This window comes from Genypterus blacodes, unplaced genomic scaffold (genome assembly GCF_046128005.1).
Source record: "Genypterus blacodes isolate CSIRO-AG114 ecotype Tasmania unplaced genomic scaffold, CSIRO-AGI_Gbla_v1 ptg000053l_1, whole genome shotgun sequence".
NCBI classification, from domain to species: Eukaryota; Metazoa; Chordata; class Actinopteri; order Ophidiiformes; family Ophidiidae; genus Genypterus; species Genypterus blacodes.
In genome coordinates this window covers 1,040,790-1,067,500 of record NW_027466865.1, presented here as the reverse complement: position 1 = coordinate 1,067,500, position 26,711 = coordinate 1,040,790, and the positions used below count along the sequence as shown (strand labels likewise).

The 26,711-nt window shown below is 44.9% G+C and overlaps 2 protein-coding genes across 3 annotated transcripts in view; both read left to right on the top strand.

Annotated features, from left to right (window-relative positions):
- Window positions 1-6,166, top strand: part of gas2l1 (growth arrest-specific 2 like 1) — an 18,583-nt gene extending 12,417 nt beyond the window's left edge. The window contains exons 3-5 of the mRNA XM_076151002.1: window positions 62-158; window positions 977-1,280; window positions 2,542-6,166. Of these exons, the coding sequence (XP_076007117.1) occupies window positions 62-158; window positions 977-1,280; window positions 2,542-4,600 (2,460 nt within the window). The 3' untranslated portion in view covers window positions 4,601-6,166. The remainder of the gene's footprint in view (window positions 1-61; window positions 159-976; window positions 1,281-2,541) is intronic.
- Window positions 6,167-7,973: 1,807 nt separating this feature from the next.
- On the top strand, window positions 7,974-26,436 carry ap1b1 (adaptor related protein complex 1 subunit beta 1). Of its 2 annotated transcripts, none has more exons than XM_076150709.1 (22): window positions 7,974-8,061; window positions 10,075-10,135; window positions 10,682-10,787; window positions 10,879-11,014; window positions 11,181-11,426; window positions 11,580-11,770; window positions 11,873-12,094; window positions 12,224-12,344; window positions 12,496-12,591; window positions 13,264-13,379; window positions 13,896-14,061; window positions 14,959-15,057; window positions 15,439-15,698; window positions 16,031-16,238; window positions 17,226-17,255; window positions 17,349-17,486; window positions 17,583-17,728; window positions 17,811-17,940; window positions 19,589-19,673; window positions 20,130-20,216; window positions 20,761-20,915; window positions 24,728-26,436. In XM_076150709.1, exons 2-22 carry the CDS (start codon window positions 10,099-10,101, stop codon window positions 24,800-24,802), a joined length of 2,850 nt encoding a protein of 949 aa, XP_076006824.1. In that variant the 5' UTR covers window positions 7,974-8,061; window positions 10,075-10,098; the 3' UTR covers window positions 24,803-26,436. The 2 variants fall into 2 exon arrangements, with proteins under 2 accessions (XP_076006824.1, XP_076006823.1); XM_076150708.1 differs by lacking the exon at window positions 7,974-8,061 and adding an exon at window positions 8,285-8,374.
- Window positions 26,437-26,711: the final 275 nt, after the last annotated feature.

The following is a 26,711-nucleotide window of genomic DNA, read 5'->3' as shown; positions in this document are numbered from 1 at the left end:
TTCTCTCTGTTCATCTGTTAAAGCCTTGTTTTCTCTCCCCCTCCTCCTCCTCCTCCTCCAGGTCCTTCGCACTCATGTGATGGTGCGTGTTGGGGGGGGCTGGGACACATTGGAACACTATTTGGACAAGCATGACCCGTGTCGCTGTGCTGCTTTCGGTGAGGCCAAATCCTTTTTCCCTCCTGTTAGTCTCTCACAAAACACTGTTACTGTTTAGTCCTGCTGCTGTATATTCATCCTATTCATTCATAGTACTTTGGTTTTTGTTGTTGTAGGAAAATGTTTCCATTTCATTCCATCATGTCATTTCCTGCCAAGAAATCTAGGTCTGGAAAATATGTCGTCACATTGATTCTGCATTACCTTCTGCACTAATCCCATTCTAGAACATATTGTATAGCAGCTGACAGGTACTTGAACCCTGGACCCTCAGATTAAATGTCTTCTCTGTGTTTTTGGGCGTTTTTTAACTCTTCTCACAATTTTCACATCTTGCCATATCATGTTCACACTTGATTTTATGAGCAGCCGATACAGTACATACCATAGCCACTGGGTGAGATCAGTCTTTCTACGCCATGGTTGGTGATGTCAGGGCCTGACCGTCTGGCCTGGACAGCTGACACCAGCTGAAGTCATAATTAGTGTTGCATTTATAAACGCAAGAGAGGCCGTGTTGTATCATGAGATTATAGAATCACAGCTTGTGTGATCTATAAATGTTCTCCCTAAATTGTGGGATCATGGGTTTTTTGTTTCCTCTGCCAGGCTCACTATCTAAGCACCATGCATGTATCACTCTCAGCACCCTCTAAGTCAGAGCTTGGTGGTGTGGATGCGGGTAGCTGTGATTTATTTCTGGACAGCTTTTGAGGAGAGTTTTATCCTCATTGAGACTTTTATCCTCACCTCTATCAACACCTGCTGTGGAGCAATGTGAGTGTCATAACCTCAAGTTCCCTTTTTGTCTCACCAGCCCATCGGTACCACCAGGCCAAAGCTAGTGGTCAGGGAGCCCACAGCAAGTCCTCCAGCGCTCACTCCTCCCGATCCACCAGCCCCGGTCCCCACTGGCGTAATGACGCGATTGCACCCTACAAACCTCACGACCGACGCAATCCGGAGCCCTCCTCTGCTCCATGTGCCCCTTCGTCCTCCACGAGACCGGGCCGATCTCAGAATCCCTCAGTCCTCACGGAGTTAGACTCCGGTGGGGGTCGTCCGTTACTCCCACGGCCACCTCGAGACCGCTCAGAACCTCGGCAGTTTAATCCTCTCAGGTGAGTGTGTATGTCTGTGCAAGTGTGCGGTTAACTCCTCCGTGTTGCAGAAAGTGACATATACAGAACACATACACAAGACAGGATCTCAGACAGGATCTAAGGCGGGATCGCCCTTATAGACAACAAAAAGAATGACTAATGTGTTTGCTGAGCTTGGATCCCCGTCTCATCTCTATTCTTCCTTCTTTGATGCCTCCCTGCGCGTTTCTCTTCTACTTTGGTCCAGTTAATTAGACTAATGGCTGCACTAACATTCTGTGGGCCCCATTGCTTCTGTTTATGGGCAGAGTAGATGCTTGATAAGGCCTCTATACATAGCTCTTCCTATGTGATATAAAGATAACAGATCTGCGCGTAGTCCTCATGAAGTTGGCGAAAGGTTGAGTTGGTCACATTCCATCCCTATATGTCAGATTGTGGAGGCGCCATTGTTTAACACAATAAGGAGCGGAATGGTAGTTTACTTTGGCTTGTAGCCAATGTGCGGCTCATTTGCTGGATTGAGCAAACGGTCAGAGTAGACGTCAGGGCAACAGCATTTTCCAATTAACTCCCTGTGGGTGGAGCGTCCCCTTCAAGTGGGCCAGACTAGATAAAGTCTAATCTGACAACGATCCCTCGACAACTGCTCACAGCTAACCAGGAAAGTAGGTCAACAGGTGGGCGCCATGGATACAAATTACCATGGTTGATATAACTAACTAAACACTGATCAGATACGCCACCTGTGATCTAATTTAAACACAAAACTGTAGCCTTGACATTTAAATTCAACACACAGGGATAACAGGAGTATATTTGCCATCATATTTCTCAGTATAAAACTGATGCATCTCTAATATACTTTGTTGTTTCCTCTGCAACAGATCAAAACCAAAGGATCTGTTCTGCTTGTGCTTAGTCATTCAGAGGAGCTCATTATACCTCCATAACCATAAAGGTCCCACTGGTGCGTGACAGTGGAGTGCTGTCTGGTTCAGGAGGAGCATTGCTGTGAGACAGGACCAACAGCATAATCCTGCCCCCACTCGCTCTCGTCTCTCCCGTAATCCCCCTGACTGTCGTTGCACACTGTTTTGATAGAACCTGAGGTTGGCCAGTCTGTCTGCATGCAGCATTAGAAAGCTGAAAGACATTCACAAATAATGAACTACCCTTGTTCTATATTACATCATGCATTGAAGGCGTTGCTCCACTTAACGTTGAGTCAGAGATCTGTGAAATGTACAAACTGTTTTCTCTCCTGTTTATGTTGCAGGAATAAGGAGACAATGTTGCCACTGACAAGACGTCTATCTGGAGACAGTGACTCCTCTACAACCTCTTCGAAGGGTGGAGGAGGAGGAAATGGCGGACGATACTCTCTTGGCGGCGCCTCACGGCGCTCGGGTGAAGAAGTGGTTCTACTTGTTAACCGTAAGGAGGGGAAGCATATGATTGAGCGACCCGGAGCTGGAAATCCGATTCCAGCACTGCGTCCCCCGCTGCCGCGTGCACGGAGCCATTCTCGCGAACGTCCTGCACTTGCTCCCATACTTAGACCTAACCCACCTCAAGGTCCTTCTGATGGAGCGAGAACCTCCCGCCCAGAGAGAGGACGTTCCATTGGAAATGAAGGGCCAAGGAGGCTTCACCCTCCACGCTCCCACAGCCAGGGGAAAACACCCAACCGTGCTAGAACCAGTGAAGCCAGCCCAGGGTCCAACAAAGACCCTCAGCCTCCACCCTCAGACAGACGAGAGGACCTTCGGGCCAAACAAGCGCCCCCATCCTCCCCCAGAATAGGTGGCGGTTTCTCCAGGAGGCAGTCTTCTTCATGCACTAATTCACCCATTAAAGGTGCCCAGAACACCTGCAGCAGTCCCAATAAAAAGACCACGGCTACTCCTAGGCCTCCTGCCCCTCGCTCGCCCTCCATCGGGAAGGGCAGGCTGCTGCCACCAGTCACTCCTGGAGGTCGACGTTCTCCACACTCATCTCCACGTCACTCTCACCATCACGGCGTCCGTTCCCCTCGGAACGTGCACGGCCCTCGTTCAGCTGGGCGAGGTCATCACAGAAGTTGGTCTGGCCTGGACCAACAAGATACTGAAGAGGAGGCTGTTGGCGTTGGCTTACAGACGACACCAACGCTGGACCCGCAGCGGGAGCAGGAACTCTATCGGAGCTTAGAAGCTGAGTTCTTGGCCAACACACAGCAGGTCAGAGGAAGGTTTTGTAGAGCAGCTAGCCTTCAGGGAGCTGGAACACATTCAGTGCCGCCAACCACTGATTCTAATGTCACTGACTCTGCTTATTCCTCTTCTAACTCTTCCACCTCCTCCCTGAATGTAGGGGCAAAAGTAGGTGCTCTGCCTGACCTCAGGGAATCCAAGAGAACTAATAACCGTCATTACCCACTGGATGATCCCTTGAATTTACTGTATGGCCACAATTTAGGAGGACCACATAACATTGTGCAAGGAGAGCCGGAGTTTTGGGGAGAGCGTGGAAGAGGTCTCAAGAAACTTCCAGCCATTTGTAGTTCAGTAGAGGAGAGGGAGCCTCCCTCTTCCACGCTTAGTCCTGAAGACAAAGAGTCAGCCAGACTAGAGAATCACATCCCCTCTCAGCCTGCTTTCCACTGTAGGACCTGGAACGGAGACCATGAATGTTGCCCCCCTACAGGGATGATGACAGGGCAACAGGGTCAGCTAAACTGGGGCTCGGGGCTTGAGGGAGCTGTTCCTCCAGAGGATCACCAGCCAAACTTACCATATGACTTGGAGGACGGTCATTGTGATGACCTTCCCCCACCCGAGGCTTGCCCCTCGCCTGTGGCCCTGCCCCCCTCTGAAGACTGCTCCCTCCAGGACTCATCGAGTGAGAACTCGTCTATGTGCTTCAGCCTCAGTGAATCCCGCTCGGAGTCTCCTACACCGTCTTCACCCTTAGCCAATGGTAACATGGATGGAGAAGTGTTGCACGCTAAAAATGGACAGAAGAAGAAAACAGACAGAGCTGCCCCTGTGAGCAAGCTCAAGCTTAGAGCCCAGATGAGGCCTCGAATGGACAACAGGCCAGAAAACAGCCCCTCACGTATTCCTACTCCAGTCAGCTACAGAGATCTGCAAGCTCACAACAACCTCTCCCCCTGCCACACCCCACCATTATCCCCACAGAGTTCCCGTTCTAATGGTCACTCGGGCTCACGTAAGGGCCTACACCAGGCTTTTGCAGATATGATCCATTGTCAGGCACATTCCCCAACCATGGGCAACAATGAGTGCTCCTACGATCGTCAGCCGGGGAGCCTGGACACTGAAGCTTGGATGTAGCACAGAACTGATAACTGATAGGTGGTTATGGTGGAGGGTGTTTTCATTGCATGTCCCACACTTCTGTTTTCACTTAGTTTGGCCCCTAAATATTAGTGTTCATGATGTTATTTTGCACTCAAGCCAAATTATTTATTACCAAAGGAATGGTCTTTAATACTGCAATTACTGTCATTTTGAAGTGTGCATTGGGAGGCTTTTGCCAGTCGTGGTGTTTTTACTAGAGAATTTCACGGTTGATGCCACTGCAGAGAGGTAGAGAGAGAGAGCGAACATATGTGCTGTCATGTGTCCCACTGAGGGACATGGTCAAGTGCCAGGGACTACACCATAACTCATACGGCAGTGTAAACACTACAATTGAGGCGAAGGATACAGCTCCCTCTGGTGGTTTTCCACAGCATCTCCGCTTGCCTTGTTAGTCAGAATACTGGATGACTGTAATAGTTGCATAGTCTCATGGCATTAGGGATCCTCATATAACAATACACTAAGATAAAACATATATACAGTATGTATAACCAATGGTACCCTCCTATAGCCTGGACTTTATAGACACCACATGCACTACCAATTTTAGTATAGTTTGTTGTTGTCAGTGTATAATTTCACCTTCTCCATATCCAGCCGACATAGTCCAGATACAAAGTGTTTGTTATTCAATGCTTACTGTGTTACAGTTTTTCAGCATTATTTGTAAAGCAGTAAACATCACGGTAACTTTATTTCTACTGCAAAGTGGATAAAGGGGGAGATGAGGAGGAAGGTTATATTTGTGTCGCTGTCACTGAAACGGAAATGCTGAGTTGACATAAACTGCACCCTGGAATACAATTCTGAGTACATATTATATGCAGAGCCAAAACAGTTTTGGAGAATGAATGTGTAAATACATGTCAAAGTGCTCACTGATATACAGTATGTGAGTATTTTGTGTATAAAAGAAAAATATACAGCATAATGTACATTTCACTGTATTACGTTCTGTGTTGCCTTAGCTATGCAATATTGGTGTTGGAAATGCCTTGACAATTCCCTTTGCCTTAAAATGTATTTTGTTTAGTTCGTTTCGTTTTTGAATGTTTCACTCAACATCAATAAGTTCCGTCAAGTAACATTGCATTTACCAGTTTTTGAAACTACAAAATGCCGAGTTTGTGTTTGAATGTGGCCAATTTTAATTATAATGAATACTTGATGTACATACATACACGACACATGTATAATTTATTGCCTCCAGTAGTTTTTAATCATACAAGTCAGACAACCTTCTCAAAACCATGGTGCATCTATGGGGACACCTAGTGGCTAAAGAAAATATGAATTGTTCACAATTCAAAGTGAAACTGTTTTGTTGATACAATGCATTTCTTTTCTGAATATTTTTTTGATATGGCATGTTCCTGTGCTGATTGATGTAGAGTCAATAATGGGTGTGATGGACAAGAATGACCTCTGCTTGAGTAATTGCATGTGGAACAGCACATGAATAATAGATTCTGTAAATGATATTAAGGTTCTCTTGTTAAGATCTGGCACAGGTATGTGAGCACAAGACTACTTTTGCTTTTGGCATTTAAAAAGGGTTGGATTTTGTAAAATATCTATGAAAGTGTAAAAGGTGGAACTACTCATGTCAGTGCCCTGCAGAAGCTGCATAAAGCCCATTTTGGGGGATTAAACCACCATCTGTTTTGGAGGCTCTTTTTAGCTGTCTGAATGAAAAAAACAACAAAGATTAAATATTTGTTTGTTTTTGCGGAGCACTGACAGTGAGACTTTGCGCATAGGCTAGAAGTTGAGAATGTGTGTGTTTCTGTGTACATACTATGTGAGAATATGTACAGCGTTGGAGTAAAGAAGGCAGTGGTTATGGGCTTATTTATTTATTTATGAAATTAAGTCTCATCGAGCTCAAGTGACATGTGTTTCCCAAGTACTTTAGGTGACTATACGAATTTTTTGAAAAAATCTCCTAAAGGAGCTGAGGTCCAATATAAACAAACACAACTGATAGAATCTTTAATTTAATGGATATAGTTGTGTTAGGAATTTTGACAGTTTAACCCTAAAGTCATACGTCTCAATAAACAGTGACTTTTACTGACGACGATAACATGTTCAGGTTGTCTTGTAATATTCTTAGATAAAAAAATAATTTGATTTAATTTTGACTCCACTGTAACAAATAATGTATAATGTAGGTATTATTACTGTCATCAGGCTAATTATCAGTTTCACATGTGACCCTATTTTACATGTAAACACATATTATGTGTATTTTGATTATTTCCGTTTCAATTGTTTTTATCAATTGGTCTGTTAAAACATTAAGAATTGCATGATTATCGACTGGTGTTTAAGGCATTCTGTGACTTCTTACAATACATAGAGGTTATCAATCGCAGAAGGAATCATTTTTCTTTGTCAATCAGTTTGTGAAAGTTCACAAACCTCTCTCTCTCTCTCTCTCTCTCTCTCTCTCTCTCTCTCCCTTCCTTCCTTCCTTCCTTTTTACAAAGAAACCTGACTGCTCATTTTCACAGGTCTTTTTGAATAATGTTACTTTATCAGAACTTCATTTTAATGTACAGTGTGCTTGACATTGTGGAATTTGTATGCATTCAATAGCAATACTGCAATATTTCACCATTATTTTGAAGAAAAAATGCTGTCAAGTTGTTCTTGTAATAAAGATTTTCCTCTGAAATTTAGGTTTGAATTCTGACCAATTTTTCACATAGACCATTATATGTTTTCAGCAGATAGAATCATAAAAATGTTAATGCTGGAAACCCAAGCCAGTCTTTGAGACGGCCTAAAATCTCCTCCTCCAAATAGCCGTGTGTCCGCTGAACTGTTTTGAAGATTATTTTTGAATGTTAGATTAGACCATATGTTCATTTTAATTATTTTAGAATGAAATTCCATTCCGAATATGCAGTGAGGTCATTAATCCTGTAGTAGCCCAAAATGTACAAACGAGTGTTCTAAACATTTAAGACGCTATAATGAATGTTGAGTGGTTTTATTTTTGTTGTTGAGTTTAGACAGAATACCTACAACATTCCTATGTCCTGGTTGAATCCAGCAAGGTCATTGTTCGTGCAAGGACTTAACTTTCACCTGATTTAATTTGCCTTCCAAAGTGCTGCATGTTAATTCAAACCTATTCAACTATTCAAATGTTTGGAATTTTGAACGATGGACACTTTGGACGTGGTCCCCTGTCTACTTAGTGTTTCTTGTTATTTTTGAACCGAACATCATTCTTGCTGAATTCGTATTTCATTCACAATATGTTTACGTTTAGACTTGACAACATAATTTATATCAAGTGGCTGAATGAATGAATGAATGAACGGTGACGTTGCTTATCGTGTGAGTGTGTTTAGTGAAAGACGGAAGTGAGCGGAGGGAGCAGAGCAGCAGAGCAGAGCAGAGCGGAGCCATCACACTCGGTAAGATGTTTGTGGATCTTCTTCTCTGCAGTTTGATTGTGTGTCGAGGCTCATTTTAACCACAGCAGGTACGCCGGTTTGTCGGGTTAAGGTTTAAAATGGCTCGTTGGATTAAGAGCTTAACCATCCCGGCAGAGGCTTCCTCCCGTTAAGCCTCTGCTGCTCGGAAGGTCACGTAGCGGCGCTAGCTAGAGAAGTAGCCTGGCGTTAGCTGACACTGACAGCCACACAGCTAGCTTAGTCCGTAGCAGCGCTGCCATTCCGGCTCAAAACACCGCAATAAAACATGCAGGAATGGGCCAATCAGCTCTGCGTGAGTAACCGACCGAACGGTAGCAAAACTACCACAACGAAGCGTAGCCAACTTTAACTATTACTTTGTTTCCAGCTCAGTTTACACACAGTTGGACCTGCTATGCTAACGCTAACGTCATGTGAGCCAGATGCTAGTTGTAGCCAACCGTAAGCTATTTTAAGCGTCTTTAAACTTAGAGCACATTTGAGTGGATTTCTACTAAATGTGTATATTTTTTAACGCTACGTTGCCAGTTATCGTAGCTCAACCGTCCTGACGTGTGTGTTTGGTTAAGTTGTGAGCGATGTTGACAGCTGTCCAAAGTCAAAGCCAAATGTAAACTGACATGTTTAACAACTGAATATTTGGGGACTTTGAACGCCACACGGAGCTGCGGTACCTGGTAGCTCATTGCCACAAAGTTACTGTTAGTCAGTGAGTGAGAGACTAACAAATATAAAGTATTACATAAACAAACTGATCAGAGACGTGTGTGTGTGTACTCCACTGTAACAGCTTTTTGTTTTCAGTTTTTGTTGACATTCAGGCTCTAATTAGTGACTGTATTTATATTTAATTGTATTTTATACTTAGTCCACTAAAAGGGACATATCTAGATTGTGCTGGTGATTCTAGTTTTCTGGGCATTTACATTGCATATCTACCTTCTTTTGCCCTCAAAGGTTGTTAATTTTTGTACTCTGTGTTTTATGTTAATCATAGGTCACTGTGCTGCGAGTCGATGTGCCCTGAATGTTCAATTTTTTTTAATACCACTATTCATATCACATCTGTAACATCGTGTGAATAGGTTTGGTTGTCAAGGAGAATCAGGATATTAGATTTCAGCGCCATATAATTGAATAGAGAGCAAATGTAGCTAATTAATGAAAGGTTAATGGAGTTATTAGCATTTACAAGCCATCTGTTTCATTCTTGTAGTGTATTTCATCAGACTGTCACATTTTGTATGCAGACTGTAATCATGTGCATGGAACAACCAGGGGATTATTTTGGATTTTTCACAGAAGCACATTTAATAACACAGAGAGAGTTCTGGGGTGTAAAATCACCAACAGCCACTCCAGATGTTGCACAATGTTACATTATTTAAAGATAAACCAAGGTTTTTGGTCAAGAATATCACGATATATCCAAATCCGCCCATTGCTGCATCTCTGTGTCTCTTGTCTCAGTCAGCCTAAACATCTGTGACAGGATCAACAATGACATGATGTTCTTTCAAATATCAGAATGTAACCAAATACATCTGACAAGAAGCTTGTGGCGACATAAACATATTATCGTCTGAAAACAAGCTGCTTTGGCTATCAGCTTGTCGAGGTCAAGTCAGGAGAGAGAGAGAGGGGGAGAGAGAGAGAGGGGAGGGGGTGAGAGGTCATAACTGTAAAGATAAGGATTTACCACATAGAGAAATGTCTCTTTTTACCTATTCACTCTGCATATGTATGAATCGTCAGAGAAGAATTACAAAATATTTCCCACAGCCGTATATATGTGCATCTTTTTCTCTTATCAAAAATCCATTGTTTCCTTGATAGATCAGTGGCATTTGTCAAGGAGGAGACTGGACTCTCTCCCTCTCTCTTTTTTTGCCTTTGCTTGCACTTCTTCGGTTTCCTGTTTTTGTCACGAAGCCACAAGTTCCCAGTCAGGAAAAGAAATAATCTCTTCCTCATTCCCTCTCACTTCTACAGGAGAACCGACAATTTGGATCCAAGATGACAGACTCCAAGTACTTTACCACTACCAAGAAAGGTCTGATAGATGTTTATTTGTGACACATCCTTTAAATCTAATGCGATGAGGGCTTAAGTCTGGTTTAGAATGTTTTGGTTTCTGCAGTATTCTGTCCACGTAATGTAGATCGAAGGTGCATATTACAGTATTACTTATTAAATACAAAAGTGTAGCTTGATTTAAAACACATTATTTGCTTGTCTTTTGTGGTAATTGACACTGAGAATCCAACCACTCAGGTGTAAAACAGAGTCAGATTAGCCAGATTGAGTGTTGGCTGTACAGGATTAACTGGCCTGCTGCTTTACGTTTGAAGGGCCTGAGACATCACAGCGTGTTTTTCTGTGTCTGCACTGTTTTTGTGTACAGACGACTCGTTTTGAATGAGACTGTGAGTGATTATTGCTTTAGACATCCTTGGGAAACACTAGTTGGTTTCAACTTTAAGCCCTGAAATGACAGTGTGTCTGTGTGTGTTTTTACAGATTTATTCATGCACAAATGTTTCAAGGTCAGAGGAGACACTACAGGACTCAGTTTCCTTTTGTTCTCTTGTGCGTACAGGGGAGATCTTTGAGCTCAAGGCAGAGCTGAACAGTGATAAGAAAGAGAAGAAGAAGGAAGCGGTGAAAAAGGTTATTGCATCTATGACAGTTGGCAAGGATGTCAGGTGAGTTTTGGGAAAGGATCTCTGACAAAATCCAGATTTGGAACCGTGTACCACTGTACCTTTAATTTTGATTCTCCTTGTCCTCCTTCAGCGCTCTGTTCCCAGATGTTGTCAACTGCATGCAGACTGACAACCTGGAACTTAAGAAGCTTGTCTACCTCTACCTGATGAACTACGCCAAGAGTCAGCCAGACATGGCTATCATGGCTGTAAACACCTTTGTCAAGGTAAGCCTCAGAATATCACGCATAAACTGTGTAACAAACAGTTGAATGTGTCTTCCTTCTTTCAGCATTGAGGATCAATAAACTCACAAATAAAATGTTTTCCATGAGTGGACCTTTGTTTTTCAGAATATAAATGTACTGTCCTCTCTTTTTGCCCCCCATCTAGGATTGTGAAGACCCTAACCCTCTAATCCGGGCCTTGGCTGTTCGTACCATGGGCTGCATCCGTGTGGACAAGATTACTGAGTACTTATGTGAGCCACTGAGGAAATGTCTGAAGGACGAAGACCCCTATGTGAGGAAGACGGCAGCTGTATGTGTTGCAAAGCTCCATGATATCAACGCCCAGCTGGTGGAGGACCAGGGCTTCCTGGACACCCTTAAAGACCTCATCTCTGACTCCAACCCAATGGTATGACTTATTCAGGCAGTGTCCTAGCTGGCTCCTTGACTCTGGTCTACTGGTTCTCAATGCCACACAAATGATGTCAGATGATGTTTGAATCTGAATCTAACTGGCTCCAAGTCTTAGTGTCAGATGTAATTCTATTTGCATCCTCTGCAGGTGGTCGCAAACGCAGTGGCAGCGCTGTCTGAGATAGCAGAGTCTCACCCCAACAGCAACCTACTGGACCTGAACCCTCAGACCATCAACAAGTTGCTGACGGCTCTAAACGAGTGCACAGAGTGGGGGCAGATCTTCATCCTCGACTGTCTGGCCAACTACACGCCCCGTGATGACCGCGAGTCCCAAAGGTCAGTGTGAGCACCGCCCTTACTCATTTTGCGTGTCTATTCCCCTTATGAACCCAGTGTAATTTTTTGCTACTTTTCTACCTGAATATCTTTTCCTGCTAGCATTTGTGAACGGGTGACCCCACGGCTCTCACATGCCAATTCTGCAGTGGTGTTGTCAGCTGTAAAAGTTCTAATGAAATTCATGGAGATGCTGCCTAAAGATTTGGACTACTATGGCACCCTGCTGAAGAAGCTGGCCCCTCCTCTGGTCACTCTGCTGTCTGCAGAACCCGAGTTGCAATATGTGGCACTTAGAAACATCAACCTCATTGTACAGAGACGGTAAGTCTCGGGGTGGCGGAAGCTTGTTCTCTATTTGCTACAATTTGATACGTTTACTTAGATGTCTGTGATTTCACGCCTTAAGTCCTTTGCTGCGTGAATTGAGAAGAGCTCTCCATTTCTTTTTAGCCCGGAGATCCTGAAACATGAAATGAAGGTTTTCTTTGTAAAATACAATGACCCAATCTATGTCAAACTGGAGAAACTGGACATCATGATTCGCCTAGCTTCTCAAGCCAACATCGCCCAGGTAATGCAAACAACTCAAATCTATTGTTGTTTTGTGGAAAAGAACCAAACCATGAGCCTATTAGCTTCTCAAATTCAGCTCTTGACGTTCAACACATGATCAAATCATCCCAGTTGCTCAGCTGCTTTGGTGCTTGTTGGCTTTGTTGTAGGTGCTGGCTGAACTGAAGGAATATGCCACTGAAGTGGATGTGGACTTTGTCCGTAAAGCTGTCCGGGCTATTGGCCGCTGTGCCATCAAAGTAGAGGTGGGTGGAGATGATGTAATGATCAAATGTTCTGATGGTCAAATCATTGAATTGGCTAATGAGTTCAAGGATGAACTGTATGTGTGTTTGTACGCATTTTTTCCACACATATTTGTAGTGTTGCTATGATGGACACAAGATGTCTCTGTTACTATGAAGGATACCATAGTGCTGCACATTGTGACCTAAAACATTTAGTTTTACAGTTTCCATTTTAGACAGTGACAGTTTATATCATTAAAAAACTGGTTCTCAACATACTCTTCAGTGTTAACAGACCAACACCTCTGGCCTAAAAACAAAAACAAAACAAAATCCAGAATACAAATCATGAACACAAGTGAATATTGATGGGAAAGACACCACATAGCTTTCTGCTTTCTAAGTCTGTCTGAAAATATGACCTACATTTGTCAACCTAGCCTCAGTGAAAAATGTTCTGTATTATTTCTGTGTTATTCCTGGTGAAGCGTGCTTGAATTATAAGGACTTACCAACCTGCACCATTTATGTGTGTCCAGTCTGAATTTATGTTAGTAGCTATTCGCCCCTTTAAACTCTGGGTGGCTTGATTTACACATATACCAGTGGGGCTCGTTCCAAGGTGGCCTTCACCCGGAAACTTCTGCCAATGCCTGACAGATGTTTGTTTTTTTTCTCTCCGTCTGTTAGCAATCAGCAGAGCGCTGTGTCAGCACCCTGCTGGACCTCATCCAGACTAAGGTCAACTACGTGGTGCAGGAGGCTATTGTGGTGATCAAGGACATCTTCCGCAAGTACCCCAACAAGTAAGTTCCCTGAGTTGGCAACACTGAGGTATATGAACGGGAGATGACACAAAAGACCCGACAGATGCCAGTCCAGTAATAACCGTTTCGCAAAACCTATTCATGCCGTTTGAAAAGCCATCAGCAAAGTGTTTCTGGCTCTTGGCTTCTGCCTCGCACAAACCATTATTTATAGGAATTGGTTTCATGCGGTTTAGAAATCCATTTCTCTATTCATCAACCACTGGCTGACCAGGAGGTGTGCAATAGGTGATCATGAATTTAAAATAAATGAGCAAAACAAGCTTTTCAACTCATATTGATCCTTTTGAAGTTCAGGTTTATAAAAAAGCAGTGCTCAGTACTCAAATAAACATTAACATGAACCAGTCGTTACAATTCAGTATTTATTGTGATTTATTATTGTTCATGTTGGAAATACTATGCAATCCATGAACTGATGATGTATTATTCTTCTTCAGTGTTTTTTGTTTTTTTGTAAGCAGATGTTACATTGTTTTGCATGATATGTTCCAGGTACGAAAGTGTGATTGCAACACTGTGTGAAAACCTGGACTCCCTGGATGAGCCAGAGGCACGTGCAGCCATGATCTGGATTGTGGGAGAGTATGCTGAGCGAATCGACAATGCCGATGAGCTGCTGGAGAGCTTTTTGGAAGGTTTCCATGATGAAAGCACTCAGGTGTGTTAAGGGGAATGTGGGGGCAGATTTTCCATTTGTAGTGGCGTTGGTCATTAGTCAGTGATGGCCAGTAAAGCTCTTTGGTTAGCCTACTTTAGTTAGAGTATGGTAACATTTCTAACCATAAGAAACAAAATTCAAATCTGTGGTTAAAATGTTTTATTGCTCACCAGGGTACAATTCATAAATTGAAACTCCCTGGTTTATATTACGTGTCTGCTTCAAAGGACAACATTTAGAGAAGCCAGTTTTGTTCTGTATTTATTGTGCAGAAGGTTGTTGTCAGATTAGCCAATTTTTTACAGCTCACCCGAAGCATTAGATTAAGTCCTTCATCACCGGCTCAGATGGACTTTTTTATGTCGGCTATAAAGTAAGTAGAAAGAAATAATTTGTACTTAAAAGGCTTTTATATTGATTTTGTTTTTCTACTAGATTTCCAGAGTCAATGTGCACTCTGAATCATTCAGTTGTAATGATCTTTATAAAAGAATACATCTGTGAAACAGCTTAGCACAGAAAACAGCAGAGAACATAGAAATCATAGATATGGTGTAGGTCTATCTAGCTGTGTCGTGTCTACAGCAACCACGGCTTAAAGGACAATATTTTCGGAGAATCAACAGGTTCGGGACATTAAGATTCTGTCGAGATCTGGCATTCATGAGACACTTCATCATTGAACTCCGAAAACAAGCTCAAACTGTGGTTCCCAAGAGGATATGATTAAAAGAAGTTCAACAGTCAGATGCCCCTTGTTACTGCATTACATCGGACAACCTTTAAATACAACAGCTGCATTTTAATGTGTCATTGTTGCTGAATCACGAAACTATATTTTATCCTTACACTGATGAGACTAAATGTACTGAATGTGTCCACTGGGTCCTTTTTTAGGTGCAGTTGCAGCTCCTGACGGCCATAGTCAAGCTGTTTTTGAAAAAGCCGACCGAGACCCAGGAGCTGGTGCAGCAGGTGCTCAGTCTGGCCACGCAGGTGAGAATAAACACGCCACTATTTATAACCCAGCAAACATCTGTGTCTAGACATTTAACAGCCTCCACACCTCGGCTTTATGCAATTTGCCCTAAAGAAAATTCTACAGGCTTTCACTCTTCTAAATGTATTTGAGAGAAAGTGGAGTGTTGTCTCTGGAATGAAGATGTGATCCTGGCACATTCCTTTTGCTGTTGCTATGCTTAGAAAAATGTACAATGTCAGGCTGACTCATGCTCCTCAGGTCCTATCATTTTCCTCAAAGCTGACTCAATATTTCATATGGTTGACTCACTGCCTGGTCTCTCACTGAGGTTAAGAAATGATTCTAGTATTAAGTACATGGCATTTTTGTCACATAAATAATGCCTCCATCTCCAGGACTCTGACAATCCAGATCTTAGAGACCGTGGCTACATCTACTGGCGTCTGCTCTCCACTGACCCCGTGGCCGCCAAGGAAGTGGTCCTGGCCGAGAAGCCCCTGATCTCGGAGGAGACGGACCTGATTGAGCCCACCTTGCTGGAGGAGCTCATCTGCCACATTGGTACTCTGGCCTCCGTCTATCACAAGCCGCCAAGCGCCTTTGTTGAGGGCAGTCGTGGCGTACAGCACAAGAGACTCCCTGGCAGTGCTGGATCGTGAGTCGCACACAAACACACGCACACACGCTGCTGTGACTCAGCAATCATTTAGACAGATGGGTTTATTTACTCAAATGATTCTTGCTCCTCGACTTCTGATATGGTTGTACAGCTGTTTCCTTCCTAATTACATTTTAATAGGCCTCATTTCACCCTACTTGTGTTGGTTTGGTTAGATGTGTTTGAGCTCCGTCTTTTATTCTGCTGTTTAACGTTACGTTATCACAATTATGTCAAGTAAACTTCACAGGCTGTTTAGCAACTCGTAAACAAAGGTTCAGATATACAGAATGTCCAAAAGATGAGTGTGTGTTACCTCTGGCCTGTAGCGGTGAGAGTGTGGAGAGCCCAGATACAAGCTCTGCTGCCGGAGTTTCCACTGAGGCCCCCACAGCCGTCATCCCGTCCCAGGGAGACCTCCTGGGAGATCTGCTCAATCTGGACCTGACCCCTCCTACCACAACTGGACCGCCGCCACCCTCTTCTGGCATGCAGATGGGAGCCATGGACCTTCTTGGAGGAGGACTTGACAGCCTGGTAGGTCTTCTTCTGACCTACCACCATTTTACCGAGTGTGGCACGGCTGATATTGACACGGAACAAAATCGGGGACTGAATCTGTTTATGTAACATGCTAAATGCACATTAGTAGATAATGGGAATGTATGATTTGTCTCCCTTCCTTTTTGAGGTTTCTTTTCTTTTTTTTTCGTTTGACTTCTGTGTTTTCCTTCCTTTGTTCAATGCTGCACGCACAGATGGGGGATGAGTCTGAGCCGGTAACTACAAGGAGGAGATGGCACAGCAATCACAATCCATTTTATTCCTTATCTGATCACTTGTTTATTTGTTTTGTACTGCACATCACTCTTACATTTTCCTTTTTATCATACTTTGTTGTCCTGACGTGTGTTGCGGGTTTGCAGTTAAATCCTTCAGTCCCATCTGTTTTCTTATCTTTGGGCTCTGCGGTGTGTTTTGTCTCTCAATCAGTCGCATATTCCGCGAGCGGACACTCCTCAATCACCTCAGCCCCCATCGCCCCCAGATTACAGCCCCACCGAGGTTGGTCGAGGGGGCCACAGGGGACCAGTAAAGTCCAGCACCAGCTTAGAGTCCCCTCCTGTCCCTCTGTGTCCCCTGGATGATATTAGTCACCTGATCCTCTGTCTGTTGTAGCAGCCCTATTTGTTTTAGGTCAACAGTGCAGTTTATATAACCCCTGTCCTCCCCACAATAGTGACCACATAGCATTTCAACAAACCCTTGTGGGTTTCAATAGCCACTGGACTAGAATTGTGTGGATATTGAAGGTCAGTTACATTAAAAGTAACTCAATTTCTAATATTCAGACTTCTTTGCTGGTGTCTTTCCCCATGTCAACCCGTAGCCGTCATTGATCATGCAGAGACCTTTGTAGATTTTCACACTCCTCCAACCATCACCATCCTCAAACCTTCCATAATTGACATTTTATCATTGTATAATCTAATTTTTGGTTCTGTTGTTTTGTACCCCATCCAGCTTGGTGGAGACCTCGGCGGAAGTCCCGCTGTAAGTGGCTTTGTCTTGTTTGTGTTGTAATTTGCTCGCTCATTGTTCAGTGACATTGAATGTGTCGTACCTGTTGCTGGTTTTCATCTGCAGATGGGTGCTGCTTTTGGTGCTGCTCCAGCTGTAATGCCAGCTTCTTTCACTGCTCCTGTTGGCGGTGGTCTCGATGACCTTTTTGACCTCGGGGGTGGAGTTGGTGCGCCAATGGGATCCTACACCGCGCCTAAAACGGTGAGTCTATGACGAGCTGCGAATGAACAGGGAGTGACGGAGCAGCGTTTGTGGGATTCCTGGTCCTAGTGGATGTACCTGCCTTGTGTCTTTCAGGTGTGGCTCCCAGCTATGAAGGCCAAGGGTCTGGAGATCTTGGGCACCTTTGCTCGCCGCTCTGGAGTCATCCAAATGGAAATGACCCTTACTAATAAAGCCATGAGTGTCATGACTGATTTCGCCGTCCAGTTCAACAGGAACAGGTCGGGCTTCTCACTGTGGGATTATATTGAAGATTTCAGTGCGTTTCAAAATCCTTCATTTTGGTCCGTTTTCCTTTTGTAGCTTTGGTCTGGCTCCAGCTGGTCCCCTCCAGGTCCTCACTCCTCTCAACCCAAACCAGAGTATTGAAGCTGCTCTTCCCCTCAATACTGTAGGACCCGTCATGAAGATGGAGCCTCTTAATAACCTACAGGTAACATTTGCTCATTTATCTACTTTGAGCAGTATTCCATCATACTGTGAGTCCTAAGATTATAGAATAGGAACATCAAAGTGTGTTAGCATTGAATGCATGTCTTTGAATGTTTTGTCCTTAGCTAATGCATCCCGCCAATTCATTAGCATTAGGAAATTAGCCCTAAGTCAACATTCAGAATGGCTGTGATGAGTTACAAATTAAAAATGCTGCTGTGTGTGTGTGTGTGTGTGTGTGTGTGTGTGTGTGTGTGTGTGTGTGTGTGTGTGTGTGTGTGTGTGTGTGTGTGTGTGTGTGTGTGTGTGTGTGTGTGTGTGTGTGTGTGTGTGTGTGTGTGTGTGTGTGTGTGTGTGTGTGTGTGTGTGTGTGTGTGTGTGTGTGTGTGTGTGTGTGGCTTGTGTTTAATCAGTCTGGTTTTTTCAACTGAAGAATAGTGGGCAGAAGCCTTGAGCAGCTGTAGAGTGAAGATAAGGGCGTCAAGGCGAGATGATAGTGATGCAAACGGACCTTTATCGTCACACAACACAGGACTGCTTTGTTTCCGCTCACCTCAACTGCCCCTCTCATCTCTCCTCTCTGCTGCCTATGGGCTCTTCTTTCTGTGCCACCGAGCTTTGTTATTTTCGTCTGCGAGGTAACGCCTCGGAACGTTCACGGCCCTTTCTCAACCACGTGCTCGTGCGGTAGCAGTTGTGCGGCGCATGCGCGATCCTTCAGGCACTCAGGCCATCGCCACATTAAAGGATAATGCAGCCGTAAGTTTGGTTGTCAGCTTCTAAGGCTGATTTTGCCATTGCTTGTGTAAATAATGGGCTTTGGGTCTGAATTATATAGGCCCAAACGGCTCTTCAGTAATGAATAAATTCCCTAAATACATCCATTTATCTGTTCTTGTTCCATTGGATTTGGTCGACTAATTATTTATAAGAGAGATTCCTCTTTCAGTGCTTTCTGTGGTCTGGTGCAGAGCTGCTTATAACATTGACTCAGGTAGCTTCATGAATGACTGTAGTCGTCCCCCATCCTTCCTCTGCCTGGACTCGCTGTCTGTCTCTCAGCACGTCCCTGTCCAGCAGCCTGATCCGTGTCACTGCCCCCCCCTCCTGGCTTGTTATTCTCCGGGTGATTCCATTATGCCAGAGTGGTTCAGAGTGTTGCACTGTGGCCATCAGGGTTCATAGGGAGTTAGCGTCTGCCTGAGGAGCTTTGGCAAACGACCTCATTGTTCCGTTTAAGTGCCTCCTGAAATACACATGCACACTTGTGTTTCATTTTTTCAAATTGGATTTCATTGTGTCCCGTTTTTACCTCATAAATAGAGAATTACAACAGAGTTTGATCGTGTAGCTATATTTCTTAAATAGAATCCATGGAAACAAGCATGGTTGCTTTTTTAATTGACGTGACGCAGCAGAGAGAGCGGATTGATGGTACGGATGACATTGCAGAAAATAGTGTTGCCTCTATCTTGGAGTTTGTGTGTGTGTGTGTGTGTGTGATTGTGATAGGACAGGATGTAACCCTCCGTAAACACAACACATTCACCAACAATAACCCGTCCTTAAAGGGCACTTGAAAAGTAATTACCCATGTATTGCTTCTTGTTTCTTCCTCCTCTTCCTTCTCCTCGTAATCTCTCTCACAGGTGGCGGTTAAGAACAACATTGACGTGTTCTACTTCAGCAGCCAGTACCCCATCAGCATGTTGTTCGTGGAGGACGGGAAGATGGGTGAGTGCATCTTGGCTAAATCTCTTCTGTCAAAACCGTCAGGCCCCACTGACGTCAACGCCGTACAAATACGCCAATGACTTATTGAGAGCGTATCGCTGTGACGCGTCTATCTGCATGTGAAGAGGTGTGTGTGTGTGTGTGTGTGTGATGCAGACACCTGGTTAGGTATCCACCTGCCTGCCCTCGTCTACATCTGGAGGCTGTGTAGCTGCACTTAAGTTGCCCACTAATGCGTTCTGTGGGTGTTTTTGCCTTGAAAATGTGTTTGTCTTTGTCCCTGTGGAGCCTCCTGATGAGGCAGCAGCAGGGCCGCTGCCAGAGGCTACGTGCTAATGCTCTGAGGCCGGAGCGACAGCGGGGAGCTCCGAGGCTCATGTACAATCCAACCACTTCATCATATACGTGTTACTTTGAGTTTGGACTCACTTTGTCATTCCGCCTTTTCATCCACAGAGAGACAGGTGTTCCTAGCCACGTGGAAAGACATTCCAAATGACAACGAGGCGCAGTTCCAGATCAAGGACTGCCATCTCAATTCAGGTGAGATGGATGAGAACTTTGATTGCTCCCGCTCATGAACAATGTGCCTTTTATAGCTTGCTGCTTCTGTAAATGCGGCGTTATTCTGGCAGAGAGTTTGATTCTCACTAATGAAGCAAATTTTATTTGATGAGAACTCATCATCATCTGCAGCCCCTATTTCCAAGTGATGATTTGGTTTTACTTGCACACAAGTGCAGCTGAACTGAAGAACAATTCCGAATAACATTTTAATGGAGATTTGCCGTCACACATTGAATGTCTTCTTTGTGAAGAAGGAGAGACGGGCTGGGACGTAATGACACAAAGCCAGCACATATTCACAATTGTCTGTCTCTTGATGATTTCCACATTTTAGTGGATGATGAAGGGAGGAAAGAAGTGCTTCACGGCCAATTTCATTTAGTGACATTTTCATCAGAAACCATGGAGCATTGCGGCCGTCTATGAGAGGTTGCCGCATGTCGGTGGATACATCCTCCCCTGACACCGGCTGCTGTGTAAAAGATGAAGGAGTTACATTTTGAAAATCTTCCTTCAACAGACGCTGCCTCCAACAAGCTGCAGGGTAGCAACATCTTCACCATCGCCAAGCGCACAGTGGAGGGTCAGGACATGCTGTACCAGTCCATGAAGCTCACCAATGGCATCTGGGTGCTGGCTGAGATGAGGGTGCAGGCAGGAAATCCAAACTACACGGTAAGCAGCAAGCTCATAGCGGACCAATGGTGTAGCTGCAGGCCCCTCTGTGTGTGTGTGTGTGTGTGTGTGTGTGTGTGTGTGTGTGTGTGTGTGTGTGTGTGTGTGTGTGTGTGTGTGTGTGTGTGTGTGTGTGTGTGTGTGTGTGTGTGTGTGTGTGTGTGTGTGTGTGTGTGTGTGTGTGTGTGTGTGTGTGTGTGTGTGTGTCAGTCTCAACATCACAAGCAATGATTGGGTACCAGTGACATCATAGCAGCTGCTGAGCTGATCAATCAGACGGCAGCTGATGAGTGGCGAGCGTGCTGAAGGTTTGATTGCCAAGTTACTCGAGTGTGGTTCTTGAATCAGTGACTCGTGTGTGTGCCTGCGCGTGTGTGTCCCTTTTGATGTTGCATGTCAGCCCTGTGCCTCCGTCTCTGCCTTTGATGGATCGTGTTTGCCTGATGTCTCGTCCGCGGCGGTGACCCTGGTGCGACCTTCCTCGCAGCACATCAGTGTGGAACGCTGGCCCCACGCCAGACTTTTACTCAGGGACTCTTTTGCGCGACACTGCTCCAGTTGGCACTCGCATTTCTTTTGGCTCATTAAATTAGCGTTTTCAGGATTTTAATTTGGTTGGTAGCTTTCCCCATCATGCATCTGGACCAGATCTACTCGATTATTCCGAGTATGAATAATGCGCAGCTCGTCCTCGGTTGTATCATCTCACCACCTCGGCGACCTCAGCCGCAGAGCAATTTGCACCCAACAAAAACAATTTATTTTGCGTTTCAGCCCTCGTTCCACCCTCGTTCCTTCTTACTGCGTTTAGGTAGCATACTTTATTAAATCAGGATATGGACTTTGGTGCTATTATCATAATATTCTCATTAATTGTTTTTTTCTTGTGTGTTACCGCTGATTTCTCCATATTCATCAAAGTCCGGCTCTGGGACTATGTGGGCCACAGGCGAGGTAATCTAGTGGGTGAGCGAGCGAGCGAGCCAGAGCCCAGGAACTTTTAATTAAACTAATGTGGTTTATTGTAAAAAGTGTGTGTAGACTGACCAATCACACACAGGCATTGCATGACTTTATTAGCTAGCCAGTGAGGCGTCACCGTGCTGGGTTTGGAATATGTGTGCGAAGCAGACAGGTAGAGGGGGAGGGGCTTATCTGGGGGGGAGGACAACTGATGAATGAATGGAAATGTGGGTAGAAAACTTATAGAAATGGAAAACATATCAAACATTGTTCAAGATCTATGCAAGTCTAGTAAACAGGAACATTTCTTCGTTTTCCTAAATTGACATTCTCGCTTCAGACATTTGATGCCTTGTTACTTTAAAGTGTCTTGACTTGCATCATTTCTTCTTCTCTTTTTTTATACACGCATCTGTATAATATGAGCATTTTCCTGTCCACTTTTTGTGTTTGACGACCCCGATCAAGGCCTGGAGCCGAAACACGTCGGTTTAATCCAGTTAAGTGTCGCTGCGCTCGTCTCGCTCGCTGGATTTCTTCCCATTTCTCATCTCTGGCTTCATGTTGACACGTGTCTCCTGCTCCGTACAGACAGACGCTGTCACAAACTGCTGGGTGAAGACATACGCAGTAACCTCGCCGCCTACACAGTGGCGTTCTGGCGTCTCTGAGCTCCGTGTTCCCAGCGCTCTCTTTGGCACAGAGCATGAGACTGAAAGCCACGCTGCCAAAGCTTTTGTCAGCAGCTATTTTTAGAGATGAAATAAAGCCCTGCCACTCCGTGTTTGCTGGGCTCTGCTGAGCTTATGAAAACATTAAAACCGTTTCTGCACACCCATAGGCAGGGAAACGTTGTGTGTGTGTGCTGCTGCTGCTCCACTCTGAAGGCTCTCCTGTCTCTCGCCCCAGTTGCTTTCAGCTTCTCCCGTGATGCTTTGCTTCTTCTTATATTACTTTCTTTTTGACACGGAGCGTAGTTTTCATCTGCCGCCCCCTGTCTCCAAGGCAACCCCCCCCCCACCAACCAACCAACCAACCAACCACCCACCCGCGCCTCTTGAGCCGGCAATTGTAAAGGTTTCGTTATGTTTTTAAAGAACAGAAGTAGCCATTCTTTTATCACAAACAGTCAGAGAACATTCCTGATCTAATCACCCGTAGCCGGCCTGATCGACACGCGTTCACTGGATGAGCCGGTTGAGTGCAGGTTGTTGGATGTTGACTGAGCAAAAGGTGGTAATGGTCGTGCTGCGTTCTAGCTTTGCCTCATTTCACGTTGGCTGTGATTTCCCACTGACAGCTGGGCTCTTTCCCCTCTTCAGCTAGCGCAGCATTGAAACATGCTGAGTTTGCGCGGAGAAGCCTCCAGCTACTGTATGACAATCGGAAACACTTCAGTTTGGATCATTTGTGAGGCTGTTACGTTTCATTAATAACTTTTAAGCTGCGCACGAGTCGCCTGGTTCATCAGAGCACAGTGCTAATGCCGCCTTCTCCGGCGCTTTCATTACTTGTGGGCTCAGTGATGTGCATCCGTGTGTTCCTCTGTTTGTGGATTAAGTTGGTGGAAAGGGAAAAAAAACCTCCATTTCGCCGCCGCGCCGCTTTTGCGACTCAACACGAGGAACACAGGGTTGCCTAATCTACTTGATACTTGAAATTCATTTTGTTGCGGCGATGAAAAGGAGCCGGATAATAACAGGGCCCTGCTTTTCTCTTTCAGCCCACACACACACACACACACACACACACACACACACACACACACACACACACACACACACACACACACACACACACACACACACACACACACACACCTCTGGGTGATTCATCATCATTACTGTATCTCCCTCTGTTTGCATTTTCTGCTATTTCCTTGCATGTCTAATGTAATGCTAAATTATTGGCAGCGAGCCTCAAACAGTAACTAATGCTCTCCACGCCACTCCACTGCCTTTTCTACTCTGCCGCTTCTGCACGGTGGGCGAGCGAGAGCGTCTGCGTTTCCTCACATCTCGCCCCGTGACGGTAGAGCGACTCCCTAAATGTTGCCAGCAGCACTGACATGCATTAATAAAGAGCCCAGAGTGCACCTAGGAAATGCTTATGCCACGCTCACACACACTCTACCAGTCACTCAGTCCAGGAGGGATCAGGCAGGACTGCTCACAAGAGACGCTCCTCTGATCTCTGCTCAATTATTGATCATTGATGAAATATAACGATCTTTCCACCATTACTGACGCAACATTCAGCAAGATGAGAGGAATTTAGCCTTTTGATTCACAAACCCATAAAGATGTCAAATATTCAATCGGAAGCTTTTCAGTGCCAGTGAGATTCAGATGAGATGCAGATGCAAAAATGTTCTGTTTTTGCTGCAGTGTTTGTGCAGCAAAAATAGTTCATTGTTTTTTTTTTTTTGGCCTGCAAAGACCTTCACCCATGCACCGTGCTCGCTATCTCTACTGAGATACAACCATGGTGAGAAGAGAGAGAAACGAGTGGAGCGTCCAGAGCTAAGAGAACAGTGAGAGGCTCACTCACACATGCTGCTCCACGTGTTTGTGTGTGTGTGTCTTAAGTGTGAAGCCTGCGTGTCTCACGGTTGGAAAGACAAACGTGGGATGTTTTCTTTCCTTGGCTACATGTGGGAGTCCACAAGAGTTTCATATTTTAGAAGAGAACTCACAGCTGGTGTTGTTTGCGTGTCAGTTCAGTACAAGCTCCAAATCAAAGTCTGTCTTTTGAAAGTGCGTTTGTTGATGTCTTTTTGTGGTTTTTTACCTCCCTCGTCTTTTGAAGCCCGACTGAGCCGTAACCCCGCCTGCCTCTTCTCTCCTCAGGTCTCTCTGAAATGCAGAGCCCCCGAGGTTTCCCAGTGTGTGTTCCAGACCTACGAGGCAGTGCTGAAGAACTGAATCTCTCTCTCTCTCACACACACACACACACACACACACACACACACACACACACACACACACACACACACACACACACACACACACACACACACACACACACACACACACACACACACACACACACACACACACACACACACACACACACACACACACCAACCAACCCACGCTGAATGAAATCCAGGCACGGAAAGCGACTCGGGCTCCGTCCTCAGCCTCCCAAACCCCCGACGCCCTCTCTCCTCTCCTCCCCCTGCTGCCCCCTCACCTGTGACCTCAGATCATATTCCCGGCGTGGGGATCCGCTTCCCGCTGCGTGGAGCCTGGAGGCTTATCTCTGCAACCCAGATGTTTAATCAGGATATTTAATAACCCATTGTCTGATTTTATCTCATCACAGATGTGCGTTTCTCTAAGACTGCTTGGTTCGACTTACTCGGCCTCCATCCTCACTTTCTGTGCGAGATTTCTCTTTATTAAATGAGTGTAACATGAAATAGCGTTAAATCTCCTGAATGAACTCCTTCAGATTGAGTAGAGGCCCATTGGACGTTCTGTCATAATTATTCATGCGGGGCAGAAGGTTTGTATTCCTGTGGCTGTTTTCTCTGCATGACTTCTCTTTGCGTCATTTTCTAGCCCCACTTCCCTGCAAATTACCGTCTATTTATAGTCGCAGCTATCTGCAGTTTAATCATCACTGTCGGTATATTTATTTGGACAGCTTTCAATTAAAATGTGATGGGAAAAAGGCTGAACTTCCCCCTTATCCTCCACCTGTGTGAAGTGGAGCGTGTCTCTCCCCGCTGGGCCTTACGGACACGTACATACTTAGAAACTACATTATCCTCTTTGTCTTTGATTTTAGAGTTTTCTTTATGGTGTGTGTGATCAGCGAGAGCTGCGATGTCACGTCCCAGATTCTCTGCTGTCCCCTTTAGGGCGAATTGTCCTTGTGTGCCGTGTGCATGGAAATAGTTTGCTGATGTTAATTTCTTTCGTTTTTCTTGTCTTATGTTCGACTTCCACAGGCAGAGCACTCGTGTACGCACATTGGCACCGACTGCTCGTTTACTCAATCATTCCATTGTTTAGTTTCGGCTGTGTTTGTAGTCCTGTTTGTGTGCATCTGGAGGAGTGGCAGAGAGCCTTCAGTGGTTCAGGATGTGGCACCGTGGGCCCTCTGCCACTCTGCTTTCTCTCTGCTCGCATTGCAAAGCCACACAGTCACTTTAGGCTTAGAGGTGCAATGACTGTGGCGTCATGGTTTGTAATGCTCCTAAATAAACAAATCCATGTAGGAGGCACATACAACATCCTGTCCTGACACAAAGAAGGCAGTAGGAGGGTGATCAGTTTCCCATTTACCTCCAATCCCTGCCAGTGAATAAGATTTGTTTGAGTCATTACACTGAAGCCTCTTTACCAAAGCTGCAGGACAGATGCACCTACGCCAACACCTTTTTAAAGATGACAATGAAGGTAGCTGTCTGTTTTGTGTGTGTGGTGGTGGCTGATACATATGAAATGCTGTTTAAAAACAAAATCTGGTAATCATGTTTTTGATTGACTTAATTTTTGTTTATGTGTGCGCATCATTGGAAACAGAACTATTAAAAGTCTGACATATATTCACAAATGATCCCCCCCTCATCTTTTGTGTGTGATTCACAAAGTCCCCGAGTGTGTGTTTATATTTCACACCATACTTGATAATCACTGATGACCTTTGAGGTGTGTGTGTGTGTGCTCGCTCTTGTCAGCTCCTGAGCTGTGCTGACACAGCAACTTTTACAGTTGTGCATGCAGCAGCCGAGTTTAGGTACGATTTAGTTTTGTGAACGTTGACTCAGCAATAGAGTAGTGCGAGGTTGATCCTCTGAGTGCAACTTTAGCTGCACGCTCC

Coding starts and splice junctions, on each gene's coding strand:
- ap1b1 (XM_076150708.1), top strand. CDS start 8,348: ATGCAGGAATGGGCCAATCAGCTCTGC. Junction 11,427..11,579: donor TCTCTGACTCCAACCCAATG/GTATGACTTATT, acceptor CATCCTCTGCAG/GTGGTCGCAAACGCAGTGGC. Junction 14,062..14,958: donor TCCATGATGAAAGCACTCAG/GTGTGTTAAGGG, acceptor GTCCTTTTTTAG/GTGCAGTTGCAGCTCCTGAC.